General features: G+C 44.4%; 1 protein-coding gene across 5 annotated transcripts in view; it reads right to left on the bottom strand.

The window, feature by feature from the left end:
* Nucleotides 1–20,854, bottom strand: part of OBSCN (obscurin, cytoskeletal calmodulin and titin-interacting RhoGEF) — a 216,830-nt gene that overhangs the window by 160,178 nt on the left and 35,798 nt on the right. For all 5 annotated transcript variants that reach the window (XM_030445973.1, XM_030445974.1, XM_030445975.1 and 2 more), the window contains exons 9-17: nt 18,262–18,537; nt 16,793–17,068; nt 12,066–12,341; nt 10,926–11,201; nt 5,847–6,116; nt 4,957–5,232; nt 3,002–3,277; nt 1,887–2,162; nt 312–578 (exon numbers count right to left, since the gene is read on the bottom strand). In XM_030445973.1, the coding sequence (XP_030301833.1) occupies nt 312–578; nt 1,887–2,162; nt 3,002–3,277; nt 4,957–5,232; nt 5,847–6,116; nt 10,926–11,201; nt 12,066–12,341; nt 16,793–17,068; nt 18,262–18,537 (2,469 nt within the window). The remainder of the gene's footprint in view (nt 1–311; nt 579–1,886; nt 2,163–3,001; nt 3,278–4,956; nt 5,233–5,846; nt 6,117–10,925; nt 11,202–12,065; nt 12,342–16,792; nt 17,069–18,261; nt 18,538–20,854) is intronic.

Raw genomic sequence — 20,854 nt, 5'->3', positions numbered from 1 at the left:
TCCTAGAATGGTTTGTGTTGGAAGGGACCTTTAAGATCACTTAGTTCCAGCCCTTCCCAAGGGCAGGGACACCTCCCACAGCCCAGGTTGCTCCAAGCCCCATCCAACCTGGCCTGGAACACTTCCAGGGATGGGGCAGCCACAGCTTCTCTGGGAAAACTGTGCCAGGGTCTCAACCACCCTCCCAGAAAAGAACTCAAAAAATGTTCCCAGAGAGGAAGGGGAGTTCTGAATTTTGCTGTCAACACTGGAGACAACAGAAAAATGCAAACCAACTCAACTTTGTCTCCATGAAGTTCTAGAGTCCATACCTTTAGGGGTGATGGTAATGTTGGTTTTGTCATCTCTGGATGCACAGGAATATTCTCCTTCATCCTCAGCCCTGATCCCTGTTATTGTCAGTGTCCTCTTGACCCCTTCCTCATGGATCTGGAAGCGTTTGCTGGGCTTGATCTCAACACCATTCCTGCTCCACACCACCTTCCCTCTGGCATGGCTCACCTCACAGCTCAAAGAGGTGCTGCCCCCAATCTCAGCATTACCAGCTTCAAGTTTTTTGGTAAACTTCACTGGGATTTCTGAGAAGCAAAAAAGAGGGAAAAATGATGAGAAAGGAAAAGATGAGGAAAAATAAAAAACCAAACCAAACATCAAACCTTTCTGTTCAATTTAAAATATAGAAATATAAAATCAGAAACCAAACAGGTTTTGGGATCAGGGTAGAGAGAGACAAATCAGAATGGTGGGGATTTAGAGAGATTCATTTGACATGAAACTTTAATGTCATTGTCATCTAGTGGAGCAAGAACTGTTTTAGACAGGGGTGAGCTTTGCTTTCCTTTCTTTCTAATTTCATAACCAATGAGACCATGGTGTATTTATACATCAGAGCCTGATTTGCCTGCCTGAATGTACAAATCCATGTGGATGCACAAGCTCCAGCCACCTTTGTCTCTTCTGCAACTGGATGCAGAGCCAGCGGAGTCGGAGAAATCAAGGGTTTGATTTCTTTGATCTTGGAGAGCATCTTTTGATAAGGAGGGTGGATTGTGACCTATGAGTGACTCCAAAGGGAGCTGAGAGGATGCATTTCAGCTGCAGACACTTCCAGTCTGAGTGTCTGAAGAGAAATGGACAGATCTTTGTTCTGGGACATCACCCCTCTCAACTCCATCTGTGGACCAGATGTCCTTCGTCCCTCCTGTCCATTTATACCCTAAGCCTTGACCAGGGGGCAGCCTCCCTGGTGCACTACCCCAGGAACAGAGAAGGATGCAATTCAGGTCCTGTTTCACCATGTTTTTAACTCAAAATTCTTCTCCTCCCTCTCTCTATCCTTATCAGCTTTGTCTTGCTGGTGAGAAGAGGGGAGAAAGAGCAAAGGCTCTGCCATGCCCCAGGGTGAGGAGGAGACAGAAACAGGAATGACAGTGGGGAGCAGACAGCAGGAAAACACCCCTTGTATCCTCCTGAAAACCCTGAGAGGCCACCAAAGGACAGGTGGGTATTTGGAAGGTGGAGAACTTTGCTGGTCCTGGGTGGCACAGCCACCACAGCAGCAACAGCAACTCAAGCCTTGACATTGGGATGGCTTTAGGGAGACTTTGGGCTTCATCTCCATCCTGCCCATCTCACTGAAATTTTCCAAAATGAGAACCATCAGCCATTGGAATCAGTCACAGATTTCCCAACATTGGACACTTCTAAGATTCACCTGGACAGGGCACTCAGTCATCTTTGTCCAGACCTTGCTTTTACCAAGAAAGGTTGGACCAGATGAGCTTTGAGGTCCCTTCCAACCTGGGATTCTGTGATCCTGTGGTCCTGCAAAGAGGGAAACGTAGCTCTTGAGTTGGGGCATGACCTGTGTGCTCCTCCCTGCTCACCTTTCACTTGCACTTTGAATTCCTGCTTGTCATTCTTTGTCTGGCAAGTGTACACAGCAGTGTCTGTGCCCTCAGCCAGCTTCACTGTCAGGGTCCTGGATGACCCCTCACTCTTGATCTCATATTTCTTGCTGGCCTTGATTTCTGTTCCATCCTTGAGCCACTTCACTGCAGCAGTTTCAGGTGTTACTGTAGTAGTCAGAGTGATGCTTTCATGTTCTTGAACAACGAGAGGTTCCTTCTGGATGATTTTGTTTTCAAATTTAGCCTCTGGCTCTAGGAAAGAGGTTAAAATAAGAAAAATAAGAACTTCAATCTCAAATCCTTAACACAACAACTTTCTAGTACTCTCCATGATTCACAACAGCTCTTCAACAATGTGTAAAAACCCAGGGAATATGACAGAATAATTGTGACTGGTGTAATCTACTGAAGAAAAAAAAATTATCTGCCAGGCCACCCAGAATTTGCTCTTAGAAGAGAAGCAAAAGAAAGGAAATGCAAAGATACATTTTATTTGCTGTCCCCAAAAAGCTCATTTCTTAGAAGTAAAATGACTTGTATAATTATTTCCTTTCCCGTTTTTTGGATTTTAGATCTAATTAAGAAGAAGTATTAATATGCAAAACCTGAATGTGTGGCCTATTTCCTTCTTGCTTGCTGTATTCCCTGAATTTTGTCTTTTTCTCTTTTTTTTCTTGTCTTTTTCCCACAAAACTGGGCAATCTGGGGGCACACACAGCAGCAGATCAGCATTTCTTATCCACCTTTCTCTACTTCTACACTTCAAAGCTTCCCACTTCTGCTTTCAGAAGTGAAAAGTCTGGGTGAAAAAAAGCTCAAGTGATAGACAGTGCAAAGGGGATGCTAAGCAAGGAATTACATAGAATTTCCATAGAAAATAAATAAAATATAAATAAAATAAAATAAAATAAAATAAAATAAAATAAAATAAAATAAAATCTTCAGCCAGATTTTCCAGTTCCACACTGCTTGAATAAAAAGGTCAAATCATATTATTGGGGTTCACCAGTTCTCTCTGGGAAAATATCTGCACCATGGCCACTGGGAGTATCCAGTTTCTCCCACAAAGAGCTGCTTGGGTTGTCCCTCACCAGTTGGTTCCAATTTGAAGGTCATCTTCTGGCCTGCAGCCTCACAAGTATATTCCCCAGCATCTTTCTTCTCCAGTTGGTTTATAACCAAGCGCCGGGTTTTGCCCACAGTCTCCGTTTTGAATTTCCTAGAAGAAGCAAGAAGTCTCCCATCCTTGTACCATTTGACTTCGGTTTCATCCTGTGCCACCTCACAGCAGAGGGTGGCACTTTCTGTCAGGACAGCATTCACCTCCTTCTGGACTTTTTCCTGGTTTATAAAGGCAACTTTTGGCTCTAAATGCAGAAAGAAGAAGAAGGAAGAAGAAGAAGGAAGAAGAAGAAGGAAGAAGAAGAAGGAAGAGGAAGGAAGAGGAAGAAGAAAGAAGATGAAAGAAGACGAAAGAAGACGAAAGAGGAAGAAAAGAAAGAGGAAGAAAGGGGAAGAAAGGGGAAGAAAGGGGAAGAAAGGGGAAGAAAGGGGAAGAAAGGGGAAGAAAGGGGAAGAAAGGGGAAGAAAGGGGAAGAAAGGGGAAGAAAGGGGAAGAAGGGGAAGAAAGAGGAAGAAAGGGGAAGAAAGGGGAAGAAAGGGGAAGAAAGGGGAAGAAAGGGGAAGAAAGGGGAAGAAAGGGGAAGAAAGAGGAAGAAAGAGGAAGAAGAAAGAAAGAAGAAGAAGAAAGAAAGAAAGAAGAAAGAAAGAAGAAGAAAGAAAGAAGAAGAAAGAAGAAGAAAGAAGAAGAAGAAGAAAGAAGAAAGAGGAAGAAGGAAGAAGAAGAAGAAGGAAGAAGGAGGAAGAAGGAAGAAGAAGGAAGAAGAAGGAAGAAGAAGGAAGAAGAAGGAAGAAGAAGGAAGAATTCACAAGAATTAACAAGAAGAAAGAGGAAGAAACAAGAAGAAAGAACAAGGAAGAAAGAAAAAAAAAGAAAATTAAAAAAAATGGGGGTGGGGGGAAAGAAAAAAAAAAAAAAAAAAGAAAATTTAGGTTTCACTGGACAACATCTATCATTCTGTGTCACCAAATCACAATGTGGGAACAAGGAAAGCAAAAGCCAAGGAATGGAGAGGACCAAGAGGATCCTTGCCATCAACCCTCTGGTTTCAAGCCACCACATGACAAAACACTTCATTCAAACATTCCAAAAGAACATCTTGTCCTCCACATCACCAAAAGCTGGAAAACTTCTTGTGTTTAAAAATGTCAAGGTCACTCACAGAGCACTGTGAGCTTTTGGAACATACTCTGCATAGTCTCTTCCACTATTATAAATGTGACTTTCAAAGGGACAAAGATGTCCCTGTAGTGCTCAGGTGGGCCAGGATCATGGCTAGCAAGGCATCCAAAGTTCTTTACAGCATCAAAACTCCCTTTAGCATCATCACATGTGTAAAGCTGTTTGGACACCTTGTTAATCCAGTTCCAAAAGACCCATTTCTGGGAATATTTCATGACATAGGGACATTTACCACTGGTCAGAAGCAGTAAGCCACCTCAGAAGGCTGAGATCTCAAACACAACACCACAAAATCAGGAAAACTGCTGAGTTTTCAACCCATCTCCACAAGTGTCACTCAAATGCCAAAGCACATCCAAGCCTCTCACTTTTCAGAAATGGGATCATAAATATTATGAAAAATTGATTTTTTTAATGGCCCTTCCCATTCAAGAGGCTCAGTGCTCAACAACCAACCCCTGAGATCCAAGCAATGGGAAGGATCCAAATGATATCTTGATTATTATTTCTACTATATTTATATCTTCAATTACTACATAAAGAGAATAAGAATGAGAAAAGTGTTTGCACCATACTAGAGCTAAATATTCCCATTCCAACCAGCCCAGGCAACCAGGCACAGAAAATCAGGTGAAGCCTCCAGGGCACAAGGAAGAGCTGACTACAGCATCTGACTCATTGTGTAATTGTTATTATAATTATTATTGTATTAACTTTAACTTTAATCTGGACAAGATATGTTACCTGTGACATCAATCCTGAAGGTGATTTTCTGGCCAGCAGCCTCACAGGTGTATTCCCCAGCATCTTTCTTCTCTACCTGACCCACCACCAGCCGACGGGATTTGCCCTCCGACTCCACCTTGAATTTCTTGCTCGAGGTGATCAGTTTCCCCTCCTTGTACCATTTCACCTCAGTCTTCTCCTGGGCCACCTCACAGCTCAGTGTGGCATTTTCTGACAGTGCAGATTTCACCTCCTTCTGCACCTTCTCCTTGTTTGTAAACACCACTTCTGGCTCTGAAAAGAGAGAATTTCGGTGTCCCAAAGAGATGGTGCCCAGTCCCCTTTCATGGCTAACAAATAACACCATAACACAATATATGAAAACAAATATATAAATACAAATATATAAAAACAAATATATAAAACAAATAAATACAAATATATAAAAACAAATATATAAACCAAATAACAAATAACTCCAACCAAGCGCTGACTTGACAAAACACACCTAGAACCAGAAGTAGAACATCAAACTGCTTTGGGGTGAGTTTGTGGGGTTTTGCTGTGTTTTGAGTGCAGACACTGAGCAGACACCCTCCCACTTTCCACCATAACCCTGCTTTGAATTTTGCTGAGAACCAACTGTGTTGTGGACCTGTTTGGTTACATCAACATTTGGGGTTGGAGAGGTGCAATCAGTGCTCTGCTTTTCAGGGCCCTCTTCCAACAGAGATGGGTGGTTCCCAAAGTTTTTCAAGGATGGAGCTCCATCCTTGTTAAAGATTTTATTTATTATTTTTTTAATTTGTTTTAAAGATTTTTGTCATAGAATATGTATTATAACTATTATACTCAATCTTCTAAAGGTTCCAGAAATAAGAAGGACGTGACGAAGAGTCTTTTCCCACCTGTGACATCAATCTTGAAGGTGATTTTCTGGCCAGCAGCCTCACAGGTGTATTCCCCAGCATCTTTCTTCTCCACCTGACCCACCACCAGCCGACGGGATTTGCCCTCGGACTCCACCTTGAATTTCTTGCTTGAGGTGATCAGTTTCCCCTCCTTGTACCATTTCACCTCAGTCTTCTCCTGGGCCACCTCACAGCTCAGTGTGATGTTCTCCTCCAGCGTTGTCTTCACCTCCTTCTGCACTTTATCTTTGTGTTCAAACACATCATCTGCAAGAGGAGAATGAAGGAAAAATCTAGGGGGGAAAAACCCACAAAAAAAATGAAGTTTTGCTTCCAAGATCCTATTGGTTTTTCAGTGGGAGACCACCTGGTAGATGACAATTTAAGTTAAGCAGCCATAAAATTAAAAATGTTATTAGAGACAAAGACAAGCAAATGCTTGAAGAGCACTGGCAGGAAGAACTTGATTCCAAGAAGCACATATTTCAGCTTGCTGATGCTTTAGGCAGCAAGAACTCCAATACCTGATCTTCTGTGTCCACCAGATTTCCTACTACACCTGCTCTGTATGGTCACTCTTGGCAGGGCAAGCAGGATGGACTCCCTTGGGGAGATGAATGTGTTCTGTCCACTTACAGAAAGGGTTTGGGTGTATGTTAGCAGAAAATAGGATGTCCTCCAGGCAGGACCCTTCATTTTCCAGCACTGTCCCCATCTATGTGCCCAGTGAATTTTTAGGAAAAAAATGAAAAGTGTTATGCAATAGATGGACTGGAACACCTTCCCTAAGATTTATATGGGGTTGTGTCCTTATGGAACATCATTGCTGGTCCATAATATTACAAAACCCCAGGCATACAGTCATTTGGGTTAGGAGTGATCTCTGGAGGTCATCCAGTCCCACTTCCCCACTGACAGCAGGTAAAATTACACCAATTAACACAGGGCTCTGAACACCTCCATCACTGGACACCTTGCACCCTCAAGGTTCCTGTTCCAGAGCTTGAGCATCCTCCTGGTGCAAATTTTCCTTAGCACCTTCTCAGAACCTCCTGTGTTCCAGATTCTCTCATCACCACACATCTTTGAGAACAACATGGAGCTTTTAATTCTATGTCATCCCATTAAATAGGTGTAGGTTGCAATAAAATCTCCTTTTTCCCTTCTCTTCTCCAGGCTGAACAAATGTGACATGCTCCAGCCCCCTGATCTTGGATGCCTCTGTTGGAGCTGTGCCATCTTGGCCAACATCTTGGCTTCTTTAATAGATGCCAAAGTCTCCAATCAGGCAGATTGAATCAAAAAGAGTAATTTGATTTTAGACTTGGTTTTGGTAAGTTCCAGGAACATTAGAAGCTGGGAATAGGAAATAACCTTGGATATAGGGGTTGTAAGATGGTTTAGTCTAAAATAAATAGAGGAATCAACAAAAATATCTCTAACACTTATTTAGAACTAGGAAAGCTTTGTTAATTATAAGAGCTAATTAAAGAAGATAAGGATTAAGGAAGAAAAGGTTTAAGGAAGAAAAGGTTTAAGGAAGAAAAGGTTGAAGAAAAGGTTGAAGAAAGAAAAGGTTTAAGAAAGAGAAGGTTTAAGAAAGAGAAGGTTTAAGGAAGAAAAGGTTTAAGGAAGAAAATGTCTTAAGGAAGAAAAGGTCTAAGGAAGAAAAGGTTTAAGGAAGAAAAGGTTTAAGGAAGAAAAGGTCTAAGGAAGAAAAGAACAATTTGTTCAAGATTCAGTGTAAAACCTGGTATCTTCATACTCAGTTGTTTAGAGTCTACATCTTAACCACTGGAAAAGCAGAAAGATAAGCAAAAACATCTAAAAAAAATAGATAACTACTCAATAGATAACTGCTCTTCCAAATTCTTTGAAAGGCAGATAAGAAATGGGAAAAAAAAAAGCCAACACAAAAAAAAACAGAAAAGGGTGAATCTGCTGGAAAGTCGTATTATAGAGTCAGGAACTGTAGGAATTAAGGAAAATTTGCCAAAAGTCAGGCTGGATCCATGTTCATAAAGGAGATTAAGACATGTTACAAAGCAGGAGAAATACAGGTAGACAAGGGAGAAAGTGAGACCATGATGCAAAGGAGGTGAATTTCATGTTTCAGAGCTCTTCATATCACACTTGTGAAGAAAGAAAGCCAATGATCCAAGAAAGTGACCAGGCTAGGTTGTTCACTTTGGCTCTTGCCTTCTCTCAGCAGATATTTTGCTCTTCAAGAAGGCCAAGCAAAAGACTCTTTATGTCACAGGTTCTATTCCATCTTAATGCTCTTCACTGAGAGCTTTCAGGTGTTTGAATTTTCCTCAGGGGAATGGTACAAAGCCTGCCTGGTTCTCCTGTTCTGTTCAATCTTGAATCCACAGAAAGGGGGGGGGGGGGGGGGGGGAAAGAAGAAAAAAGGTGATCTAGTGTTAAATCACAGAGGGTTATATCCCCCATCTTCCTGTTCTGGTTCTCCACCATACTACCTCATCAGGATTGAAGGAAACCCAAATGAGTCCCACTTTTCATGGAAGGTGAGCAGTAAAACTCTTGGTGGCAAGAGATGGAGCCTGTTCCTCTCTGCTCCTCTTTCTTGTATTTATTCATTTGCAAAATCTGAGAACTGCCTTTTTCTTCAGCACCAATGGGCTTGGATAACACTCACCTGTATCTTGCAGACAAAATGCTTGTCCCCCTTCCCATGGGAGCCAAGTACCTCAAAGCCTGTGACATGAAAAACACTTCCAGGGGGTAGAAAACTCTTCTTTATCCCTTTTTATAGAGAGGATGTGAAATGCAATGAAGTTTGGTGACAGTGAGGTCCCTTCCATGTCACCCTGGAGAGGTTGGTGCTAATTCCAAAGAAGTGAACCCCCCCTTGTGCAAACCATGGGACTTTCTCTTATGAGGTTGGCTGTTTCTCAGATGCCCTGAAAACAATACAGTCTTTGGGTTTTCATCCAAAAATCTCTCATAACCTTCCCTTATTCCTGCCAACAGCTCTCCTTCCTCAGAGGAAGACTTTGGGTTAAGTTGCAAGGACAAGCCACTGTTGAGAGCACTTCAGTGCCTGGATACATCCAGCAGAGGATCAAGATCTCCTGGTCCTGGATGAGAAGATCCTTCCATGGGAAGCAAAGAAGCAAAAAGAAGGTCCAAAGAAACAGAAGCTCCAAAGAAGCTCCAAAAACAGCCTGGGAAGATCCTTTGTTAATTTCTGTTTTTCACCGTTCCATTTATAATCTGCTATAATTTTCCCAACAACTTCTGCTTTCTAAGGCAGTGTTTAAAATCAATTCATGATCTCAGTCTTACCCTGTATGGTTCCTACAACCTGCAGAGAGCTAGAGAAAAAAAAAGACACTACATAGTCATTAAAAAGTCAACTAACTAAGCCATGAAATGATCATTACCACGGTTTTTCTGGCACAAGGAAGAGCAGCCAAACACAAAGGAGAATGCAGCAGATTTCTCTCCAGTTTCCTTGTAGGGTCCCTCCCCAACAGAGGTGGTTGCAGAGCAAGCAGAATGAAACCCAACAATTGTGTCCCTCACAGCTGGCAGTCACAGGAATCTCAGGGCAGAAGTGTCATGGTGGCACTTGGGCCACACTGGGTGCAAGACCAGCCAAAAACCATCTCCAGTGCATAAGATACATGACCAGATAAAATCATACTGGTTGCAAAGTACCTTCAAGATCATCAAGCCCAACTATCAGCCCTACACCACCTTAGCCACTCAGTCATCTCCTGAAGTGCCACAGCTGCCTGGGGTTTTTTAATACCTCCAGGGATGGTGACTCCACCACCTCCCTGGCCAACCTGTTCCAATGCTTCCCCACTCTTTCAGTGAAGAAATTTTTCCAAACATCCAATCTGAACCTCCTCTGATGCAACTTGAACCCATTTCCTCTTGTCCTATCACAGTCCCTGGGAAGAAGAGGCCAACTCCAGCATCACTCCATCCTCCTTTGAGGGAGCTGTAGAGAGCAACAAGATCTCCCCTCAGCCTCCTCTTCTCCAGGCTGAACAACCCCAGCTCCTTCAGCCTCTCCTCTTAAGCCCTGTTCCTCCAGACCCCTAAATCAGCCCATTTGCCCTTCTCTACACCACCTCCACCACCTCCTTCCTATACTGTTATGCCCAAAACTCTGCACAGCACTCAAGGTACAAGGCTGAGCACAAGGGCAGATCACCTCCCTGGTCCTGCTGGTCACACTGGTCCTGATCCAGGCCAGGATGCCATTTGTCTTCTTGGCTACCTGGGCACACTGTTAGCTCATGTTCTACTGGCTTCCAGTCAGCACCTCCAGGTCCCTCTCTGCTGGGCACCTCCCCAAGCCTGTATTCATAGCTGGCTCCAAAATAAAAGCTCAGAGGGGTGAGTGATGCACCAGGCTGTGCAGATGCACACTTCTAAATAGTTATGGTTAGATTCTAGCTCTGGATGAATCCACTGGAAGAAGGAAAGGGCAAATCTTGGCTCCAAATCAAATCTCATCGTCCCACATCACTTCCTGGGAGGTGCTTTTAGTTTGATGCATCTTGAAGTTTTTATTCTGGTCCACAATCAGAGAAGAAACATCTACACATCAAATACAGGTATTCTTCACTCTTCCTTTCAAGCAAGACAGAAGCAAGGCAGATGAGAGAGGAAGTGGTGAGCAATAATTTCCACAAAAATAACTAGCAGCAAGGAGAGAGTTGAATTAACAACAAACACAAACAACTGACCTGAACTCACACACCAAATCAAACGTGTTGTGCAGTTCCACCTGCAGTCACACTGGCAAAGCCTCTCAGAAAAGCCATGTCTTGGATTGGTGTGGCACAGAGACTCTGTCCCAGCAGAGATGGACACTACAGATTCTCAGGGTGGAGCTACAGACTCCTAAAGAGTGGATGGATTGATGCATATTCATCAATCCTTTGTCCTGGTCAAAATTCAGGACAGAATATTCTCTCTCCTGAGTGGCCTCTTCTCTTAGCATCCAAGACCAGGGCTAGAAGTAAATCTATGTCAGTAGGAAACTTTCTTTGTAGCTACATAAAAAAAAAAACTTAAAATGAGATAATCACTCACCTGGGATGTCTAACTTGAAGGTGATTTTCTGGCCAGCAGCCTCACAGGTGTATTCCCCAGCATCTTTCTTCTCCACCTGACCCACCACCAGCCGACGGGATTTGCCCTCAGACTCCACCTTGAATTTCTTGCTCGAGGTGATCAGTTTCCCCTCCTTGTACCATTTCACCTCAGTCTTCTCCTGGGCCACCTCACAGCTCAGTGTGGCGTTTTCTGACAGTGCAGCTTTCACCTCCTTCTGCACCTTCTCCTTGTTGGTGAAAGCTTCCTCTGCTTCTGTGGGATGGGAGAAGCAAATTAAAAATAATCTTCATTTTCACGGTGCATGAGATGTTCACAGCCACATGTGAGATCCTGGGTACAAGACCTTCCCATAGCTCTGTTCTATTTGGATCAGCCCCAACCACACTTAAGACATGTTCCTTTGTACAGCCTGAGAACAAATCAGCCATTTCTGACCAAAATTAACCAGTGCTCCAGGAATTATGGCTCTTGAAATCCCCATAGATCTGCAAAAAACCCAACTTTTTGTTCCTTAATGTAACACATATATGAACCCAATCTCCTTCACCCCTGCAGCTCCAGCTTCAGCCTTGCCCACTCCAGGTACTTCATGAGCATGATTCCAGACCCATTTTCCTACAGATCTGGGAGTTGGCCCTATCTTTATATCTATGAATCATAATGGAATATGTGAAGCTCTTCAAGACTTTCTTACTCTGAAATTAAATAACAGCAAGAAGTGCTGAGTGGGATCCATCACCAAAATCAAGATAAATGCCTACAGGCTGCTTGCCTGATCAACCCACAATGAAGGTTTAGTCCACCTGGACCCCGGAGCCCAGAAAATGTTTCATTTTCCTCTGTAGTAAAAGCAACTGATGGACTTTTCTGATATGAGCACCAATGTATCTCCTACCTGTGACATCAATCAGTGCTCTTCTTTTCAGGGCCTTCTTCCAACAGGGATGGGTGGTTCCCAAAGTTTTTCAAGGATGGAGCTCCATCCTTGTTAAAGATTTTATTTTTCATTTTATTATTTGTTTTAAAGATTTTTGGCATAGAATATGTATAACTATTACATTCAATCTTCTAAAGGTTCCAGAAATAAGAAGGATGGGACAAAGAGTCTTTTCCCACCTGTGACATCAATCCTGAAGGTAATTTTCTGGCCAGCAGCCTCACAGGTGTATTCCCCAGCATCTTTCTTCTCCACCTGACCCACCACCAGCCGACGGGATTTGCCCTCCGACTCCACCTTGAATTTCTTGCTTGAGGTGATCAGTTTCCCCTCCTTGTACCATTTCACCTCAGTCTTCTCCTGGGCCACCTCACAGCTCAGTGTGGTGTTTTCTGACAGTGCAGCTTTCACCTCCTTCTGCACCTTCTCCTTGTTGACAAATGCATCTTCTGCCTCTGAAATAGGAAAACAGGAAAAATAGGTACCACATGAATAGCTTGGGAGACTGAAATACTGCAGGTATTTTGTGTAGGTCTCCACAGGATCTCAGGTAACATTGGCTTGGATTTATTTGTGTAGAATCATGGATTGGTTTGGGTTGGGAGGGACCTTAAAGATCATTCAGTTCCAACCCCCTGCATGGGCAGGGACACCTCCCACCAGACCAGGATGCTCCAAGCCCCATCCAATCTGGCCTTGAACACTTCCAGGGATGGGGCAGCCACCCTTTCCATAACCTCCCATGAGCCTCCTATTGCCACTTTTTCCTCCCCTTTGGTGACTTTCTCCTCTGCACACCATCTCTCCCATCTCTGTACTCTGAGTGGGAGCAGCTGCCTGGGATATTAAGGAGCAGGGGCAGCTCAGGTCAGGTTCCTGCACTGCTGACCATGGCACTACATGCAATCCACAGGCTTGACATCAATATTGCACAGCCTGCCCACTCCAGATTAAACAGCATTTCAATATCTAAAAAAAACCCTGGAGCAGACACCACAATTTACTTTCAAAACTGGTCCCAAAATTACAAACATTTCAACTTCCATCTACAGATGGGAATACACAGAGTGCTCTAAAGAAAGGAGTTACAACCCAGCTGGGGTCAGAGGGTGCAGCATTAAAAATTCCAAGTTAGCAGGGCAGGAATATTCCAGGTGGGTTATTCAATTGTCCTCTGCATTCTTGGCCTTTAATATAAAACATTTTCATAGTGACAGGAGAGGTGACCAAAGCTTTTAATCAGCCTATGAAGTGATTAATTGCAATAAATTTTTAAGGCAAATTGCTGGCTGAAGTTCAACAAGTAGCCAGAGCAGATGACATTTCCACCCTCAGCTGAAACTGGTGAAGTTCCACTGAAACAGGAAAACCATTTTTAGGATGTGGAGCTTTTGCCAACTTTAAATAAAGATTTTACTCCATTTTGTGAATCTTGAAGTACTGGGATATTTGTCCCAAGGTGTGCAGCACCTGCTTCTTTATATATTAATCCAAAAAGCTACAGCTGCATCCCAATACTCATCACTGAGCATCTCACCTTCAAGCTGCCCTTGAAATAGGGAAGCTTTTAGGGACCCCTGGAGTACAGGAACCTTTTCAAACCTTTCTGAGAGCAATGGGAAGGGGATTAATTAAGACCTAGAAATCCACCGCACTTGGGGATAATTAAGTAAGATGAGGATTTCACCAGCAAAAAGAGCCACTCAGAGTACTCATAATCCCTCCTGACTTTCACACCAGATCATTTTCCAGTGAGCTCTGGATTTGCATGTGGTATTACAGTTGTACACATGAGCAATACAGCAACAGTAGCTAGGCAAGGACTCCAGTGGTCAGAAGAAGGTATTAGGTTACCCTGGGCATCCATGAGGTCATCCCGTTGGAAAGAGGACTGAAAATCTTTGGTTTCTGAGGCAGGCAGCTAAAAAAACCCCCTCAGCTAGAGACATTCAAGAGTGAAAGCACCAGATTTCTCTGTTTTCTGCCCACACTTCTGCATTAATGCATGAGATGGGTTCAGCAGCCAAGCATGGTCTTGGTTTACACCAAGGGTCTCTCGATGCCCATGCTGCATTTTCTCTGGAAGGTGCCTCTCAGATCTGTAACCCATCCTTTGCTGAACCTGGCAGCTCAAAAAAAAAACCAAAAAAACCCCAGCTACAGGATTCAGGAAAAAGAACCAAAGTGCCCCAACTCACCCCACACACACCTTGGGGACCCAAGTTACAAGAGGTGCTATGGGAAGGAGTAAAACTGGATGCTACAGGAGCTGCTGCACATCCCACGTAGGAGATGCAGGGAGCAGGATGCCCCAAGGCAGCAGTGAAGTCTGCAACCTTTGCAAGGGAACAGCATTCCAGCTATGCCCTGCAAGGACTTTAGGTCTCCAGCATGGCTGTGAGCAGGAAAGTCAACAGATTCCCAGTGCAGTTGTTGCTCTGCCACATGGCTGATAAAATGCCAGAGCTCTGCCAGCATTCTGGTCCCAGGGTGTTTGATACCGTAGGAAAGCAGAGGAGAAAATAGATTCCCCCTTCTGCTCAGCTCAAAATATGAGACAAGAAGTGCAATGGTAACACTGAGGGGTTTGGGTGTGAAGACAGAGCCAGAGAATGTGAGGGGTTGGGAGGGAGCTCTGGAGATCACCTTGTCCAGGGCAGGCTGACCCAGAGCAGGTTGCACAGGGTGGTGTCCAGGTGGGATTTGAATATCCCCAGAGACTGAGACCCCACCACCTCTCTAGGCAGTTCCAGTGCTCTGCCACCCTCAGAGTAACCAAGTTCCTCCTCATGTTGAGATGGAACTTCCTATGGATCAAGTTTGTGCCTGTTACTCTTGTCCTGTCTAGGTAAAAAAACAAACCAGCCCCATCCTCCTGACTCCAACCCTTTGAGTATTTATAAGCATTGATAACATCCCCCCCTCCTCAGTCTTCTCCATACTAAAAAGACCTCTGGTCCTTCAGCCTTTCCCCATAAGAGATGTCCCTGTCCCCTTCATTCTTTATCATGAAGACAGAAGAGTAAATATAGAAAAGAAAAAAAAAAAGAAAAAAAAACAAGCAACCCCTTCTTATCATCCAATTCAGTAACAATCACTCAGGATGCAGCTGTGTCCTGGTCTGGGCCAGGACAAGGGTGATTTTCTGTCTTGTACCTTTGCTTTTAGCTCAGTCTCTTGTAAGTAGTTGTACTTGCTGAAATTAGCAGCAAGTTTCTCAGTCAGTGTGTGCTTCTAGGACTGACAACACTCGATGTTTATAGTTACTGCTAGAGACTGGTGTGCAGAGCCAAGGGCACTGCTCAGCTCTGAGGAAAACTTTTACCCTCCAGAAGGAATAAAGAGATCCCACCTGCAGCCTCCTTTGGGGAGGAACAGACAAGAGAGATGCCAGAATTGACCAAACAGAGGATTCCATCCCATACACCTCATACTCAGGATAAATTTGAGCCATCACGAGGGCCAAGCCAGCTTCCAGCTCCTGGCCTTCCTGCCTTTCCTGCTTCCCTTCCTTCACCCGGCATCCTGGGAGGATTCCATCCCTTCCTCTGCCTGTGCTCCTGATCCATCCCAGCCTGAATCTGTGTGTTCCTGCCTCCAGCTCCCATCTGCTGCTGACCCCAGGATTCCAGCCTGGACTTTCCCAGGGCTGCCCTGCAGCCTCGGGGGTGACGTGAGAGTTATTGGGGGAAAGAGGGGAGGAACCTGGGATCAATTTTCCTGTCTATTTGTATAGATTTGGTAATATTTCCTATTTATCATTCCTCTTTCATTCAAGCTGTGTAGTTTAGTTTCCAACCCATCAGTCTCTCTCCCTTATTCTCTCTTCTTTCTTTATCAAGGAGGAGAGGGAGATTAATAGAGAGGGTCTGTTATTCGGTTTAATTGCTGGGCCAGTGTTAAACCATGACAAGCTGGCATGTCCATAGCTCCCTGGAGCCTAAGATAAACATTACTGGGCCTCTCACAAAATATACTGAGAGCAAAGATCTCTCTAGTGTAGCCAGAGTGAAAGAACAACCTCAGTATTAAATCCTCAGACTCCAAACCATGCTGTTAAGGTAAAAAATGTGTCCATAAATAATTATTCCTGTCAGACACGACTGTCCTTAGAGATGTAGGGCCCACAAAATCACCACCCTTTGGATTTAGCAGGTGGCAGATATCTGCAGAGCAGCCAATACAGATTTTTTAGTACAATGTGGGGCCATCAGCTCCCAAACCTTCTCAATGCAGCCACAACAAAGCAGGGATCTTTTAAACATTAAATGTCTTTTAAACATTACTGCTTCCATCTCCTTTGGTAGACAAGTATTTACACCACTTCTCATAGCTTTAAAAATCCCAACTGAGTACCCAGGGACAGATTAAAGAAGAGGTAGGGGAAGAGCTGGATGGAAGGTTCCCAGATGCAGCTCATAATTCAAGTTACACGGATCTGTATCCCTTCCTGTTCATCACCCACAAAGTTTTCATGGTGCATGGATTTATGAGGCCATGTTCACAGGTGTTTGCACAGACAGGCTGTGGAATAATTCAAGTAATCCTCTGGTATGGGAGAAAGGATATGTAGAAGAAAGATGAAATGAAGAGGAAAGAAACCCAACACTTTTGTGCATGACCAACACTGACCATCAAATTGGAAGAGGTCTTTTAGCTCTGAGCTTGCTAAAGAAAAGTCTTTGTTCACTCTCTGAGCCTAAGGAGACACAGAGGGAGGTGAGGAGCTGATATCAGGATGTCCAGACACAAAGAGAAGATCAGCCCAGTCCTACACAACGTCCCCCAGTAGCTTTGATCCACATCAGAAAGTACTTTAAAGGCATTTCTAACACTTTTGAGAGAGGCAACAGGAGACACCCAGGCACAAAGACAGTGAAATGTGAACCAAAAACATGTCTCCTACCTGTGACATCAATCCTGAAGGTGATTTTCTGGCCAGCAGCCTCACAGGTGTATTCCCCAGCATCTTTCTTCTCCACCTGACCCACCACCAGCCGACGGGATTTGCCCTCAGACTCCACCTTGAATTTCTTGCTCGAGGTGATCAGTTTCCCCTCCTTGTACCATTTCACCTCAGTCTTCTCCTGGGCCACCTCACAGCTCAGTGTGGCGTTTTCTGACAGTGCAGCTTTCACCTCCTTCTGCACCTTCTCCTTCTTTGTAAACACATCTTCTGCCTCTGTGAGAAAGCCACAAGAGTCACATTGAGATTTTTTTGCAGTTGCCTTCTCCAGTGCTTACTGAAGTTCCACCCGTGTCACTGTACGTGCCCCTGGCAGCACATTAGGACACAAAAAACCCTTCATCTCATCTCTATCTTGGGTGAACAGTCATGTGAGAATTGGGTGACAAATTTAAAAAAAAAAACCAACAAAAAAACAACAAAACCACCTCAAAATTTGAGCCCATGGACTTAAGATCACCAACATACACTGCCTGAACCTTCCTCCCTCTCCTTCTTTTTTTCTTCCTCTGCATCTCCAAGCTGCCAGTGAATGAGAAGGGAGGAACCCCCACATCTTCACATCCATGAACTGTGCCTCCTTTACTGCCCACTTGGGCCACTCACATCCAGTCACTCTCCATCTCATCAGAACTTCAAGCTTCAAGCACCTCCCCCTTCTCTTTCCTCTGCCCCTGCACCTCTGCTATGGCCTCACATTATGATTCTGCAGGAGGTTTCTGCTGACACAGATAACTGTGAGAGGTGCAGAATTGTCACCCTTGCCCCCCAGTTTTTTGTGGTTACAATTTGATGGATGCAGAAGTGTGTGCATAAATTGTTGACATGACAGCTGGCTGAAAATCAAGTTAAAGGGATGAAATATTTCATAGAATCACTGAACTTTCAGGGTTGGAAGGGACCTTTAAGATAATTTCGTTGCAACCCCCCTGCCATGGGCAGGGACACATCCCACCAGATCAGGTTACTCAGAGCATCATCCATCCTGTCCTTAAAAACTTCCAGGGATGGATGGGGCTTTCACCACCTCTCTGGGCAACCTGTGCCAGGATCTCACCACCCTCATGGGGAAGAACTTCTTCCTAACTTCCAATCAAAATCTCCTCTCCTCTAGTTTGGATCCATTCCTCCATGTCCTATCCCTACCTGACATCCTAAAAAGTCCCTCCCCACCTTTCTTGGAGCCCCTTCAGACACTGGAAGGCCACACTAAGGTCTCGTTGGAGCCTTCTCCTCTCCAGACTGAACAACCCCAACTCTCTCAGTCTGTCTGCACAGGAAAGGTGCCCCAAAGCCCTTTGAGCATCCTCAATTTCACCTCAGAGGGATCACAAGATGATCATCCAAATGCAAGACGCCACTCAGAACAGAATATTCCTTCATCTTTGGCATTCCTAGCATTTCCTCACCTCTGACTTTGACTTGGAATGTTGTCCTGTCATCCTTAGTTTCACAGCTATAGCTCCCTTGGTCTTGCTGTGTCACCTTCTTGACGACGAGCTTGCGCTGTGTCCCCTGGCTGGTGAGCATCGTCCTCTGGTCCTGCTTCACCTCACTCTGATCCTTCTTCCACACCACAGCACCACTTGCAGCTGACACCTCACACACCAGCTCAAGGGTTTCAGAAGGACTGACTGATATTTCTGGAGTGGTCTTGGGCTTGTTGATAAAATGAACAGCTTCATCTGGAAGGGAAAGGGGTTCATGCTTTGATTCAAGCTGATCAGAATAAAGTTGAGATATAGTAATTATTCATTATTTCACTTTTAGTTGCATTTAGGTGAGCAGGATTCACCTGGGGGGTGTAAATGTACACGTGTGCATGGGACCACTGCAGTGGAACCATGGCAGTGTGAAAAGTGAAGGCCATGAGCTGTGCCTCTGGGTCAGAAAAGGCTCTCCTGAGATCCAGCAGCTTCATCTCCACCAGGAAACTCATTGTCCAAGTTTTGAGTCACTTGGAGAGCTCATAGAGAATGGGGCTGCTTATTGAGGAATCCTTTATACTACAGCAGCCTGTCAGGTCTACTTGGTGACATTAATTCCACCTTATTAAGTTCTAGATAGACCTTCCTACCTGATGTGAACCCATTCCTTTCAGAAGTCAGGCATGAAACCCACTTTAGATCACAGACGTGGGGGTTTCTATGAAGCTGCATGTACCCAAAAGGAGCAGAACTTGCCTCACTGTCATGATCCCATGATGTGTGCTTCAATCCACAGCTCCTGTCCCACCACACACATGAATGTTGATGCCTGAATGTCTGACACGTGGAGCAAAGTCCTCTGATCTTCAGAGAATTGCTCTCAGTCACAGTGCAGTCACATTCATCTCTCCTCCATCCTTCTGGATCTTATAAATCAAACTGAGATGACCTCAAGCTGCTGACAATTTAATCACTGCTCTTTGTTTCTGATTTCAGGCAGACTCTATGGAATATGTATTGATTCCTGAGTGCACAAAGAGCTCTGAGAAGATCTAAGAACCTCAGAAAATCTTATTAGAAGTGATGAGGATCCTTCCTGTAGATGTTTCTGTGGCCATTCCTGCAGCCCCATGTTCACAATATCAGTCCCACAGGACTAACTCTCCCCCAGACCAGATCAGAGCACATGTGAGATAAACTCACTGATAAGATAACCTTCACCTCCAAGAGGATTAAGCTGATATGTGAGGCAACAGTGCCACATCTTCCTGCTGATTTTTTTTTTAAATTAGATGACAAAGGAAGGATTGGCCCTCCAGGGTCCTGAATTTCAAGATTAATGGAGTAACTCATTATCAGAAAGACAGATTCCTTCCCAAACACAATTCCCCAACTGTGCAGTGCTGCTTCTGAGCACTCTGGAAACTTTTCATGTGAAACAAGAAGGAAGTTGCCTTCACCCAAGTTTTGTTAAAAGGGTGCAACTCAATCCCTGCTCATCAGGAAGTCCATAGGGACAGCCAGTTACTTTAACAGCTTTCTTTGCCTGAGCCATGGCATGGTTTGTAGTAGGAGTTACAGGTGGGATTCACCCAACCTACACATGCTCATCAAAAGTTTAGGTTCTCAGGTGATGGTGAAATCCTTATTTGTACTTCATGTTCAGAGAAAAGCAGATCCAGAAAACTTGTAAAATCTCATCAGACAGTATAAATCAAGATGGTGTAAACTGTCCTTTGGGGGACAGTTCAGACAGAGCCTGGTTGGCTCTTTTAGATCAGTTTTTCAAGGTGTAAAGTTACACTCAACATGAAGTTGAACTCTGTTGGACTCTCAGCCAAAGAGGAGGCAGAATGCAGTCTGAGCAAACACTGGCTGTAAACTGGAAGTGATCCCTCTAACTCAGTAAATCCTGTAGCAATCCCTTAAGTCCAGTGCTGTGCTAGACCCAGGAGTTCTGCTGATTTGGGTTCCCTGATGGGCAGCCTCAGACTCACAGGTGAGAAGAACTTGGTTGTTACTTCTCTTAAATTGCATTGTACTGCAGCATGGAAAACTTTTGCACCATGAGAAGTTTTGTGTAGAGTTTCAGTTTGTAACTTAAAACTGGCTTAAAAACCAGGCTAGAATTTTAGGCAGAAAACCACTTTTAGAAGAAGAAGAAATGTTCCCACCAGGCCACGCAAAGTCAACCAGTTGAGTTTCACAGATATTGAATTTCACTGATAAATTCTTGTGTCATTGGATACTCTGGCTCCATCCTGGACTGGAATGCACCATGGGGAGCACTTCCCTCCTGGGACTGGCCTGACAGCCACGTGCTTTGTGCTGGGGGGCAGATGCCATGGATGGATGGCTTCACTTCCAGTACTGCAGGGAGAGCTCTCAGGGATCACAGTGTCCTTTGGGAACAGCCTCAACTCTCAGTCAGGAGTTAAACTTCTCAAAGAAGGACTCAGGCTTTCACAGTAAGGCTCTAGGACCACCTCCATCAAAGGTTCAAAGGCAATGTCCAAGCCAGACGTGGCCCTCAGCCTCTTCAGCCAGCTTGGTGTCATGGTTCCAGCATTGTTAA

Source organism: Calypte anna, chromosome 2, assembly GCF_003957555.1.
Source record: "Calypte anna isolate BGI_N300 chromosome 2, bCalAnn1_v1.p, whole genome shotgun sequence".
In the NCBI taxonomy this organism is placed as follows: domain Eukaryota; kingdom Metazoa; phylum Chordata; class Aves; order Apodiformes; family Trochilidae; genus Calypte; species Calypte anna.
This window is presented reverse-complemented; position numbering and strand designations above follow the sequence as displayed.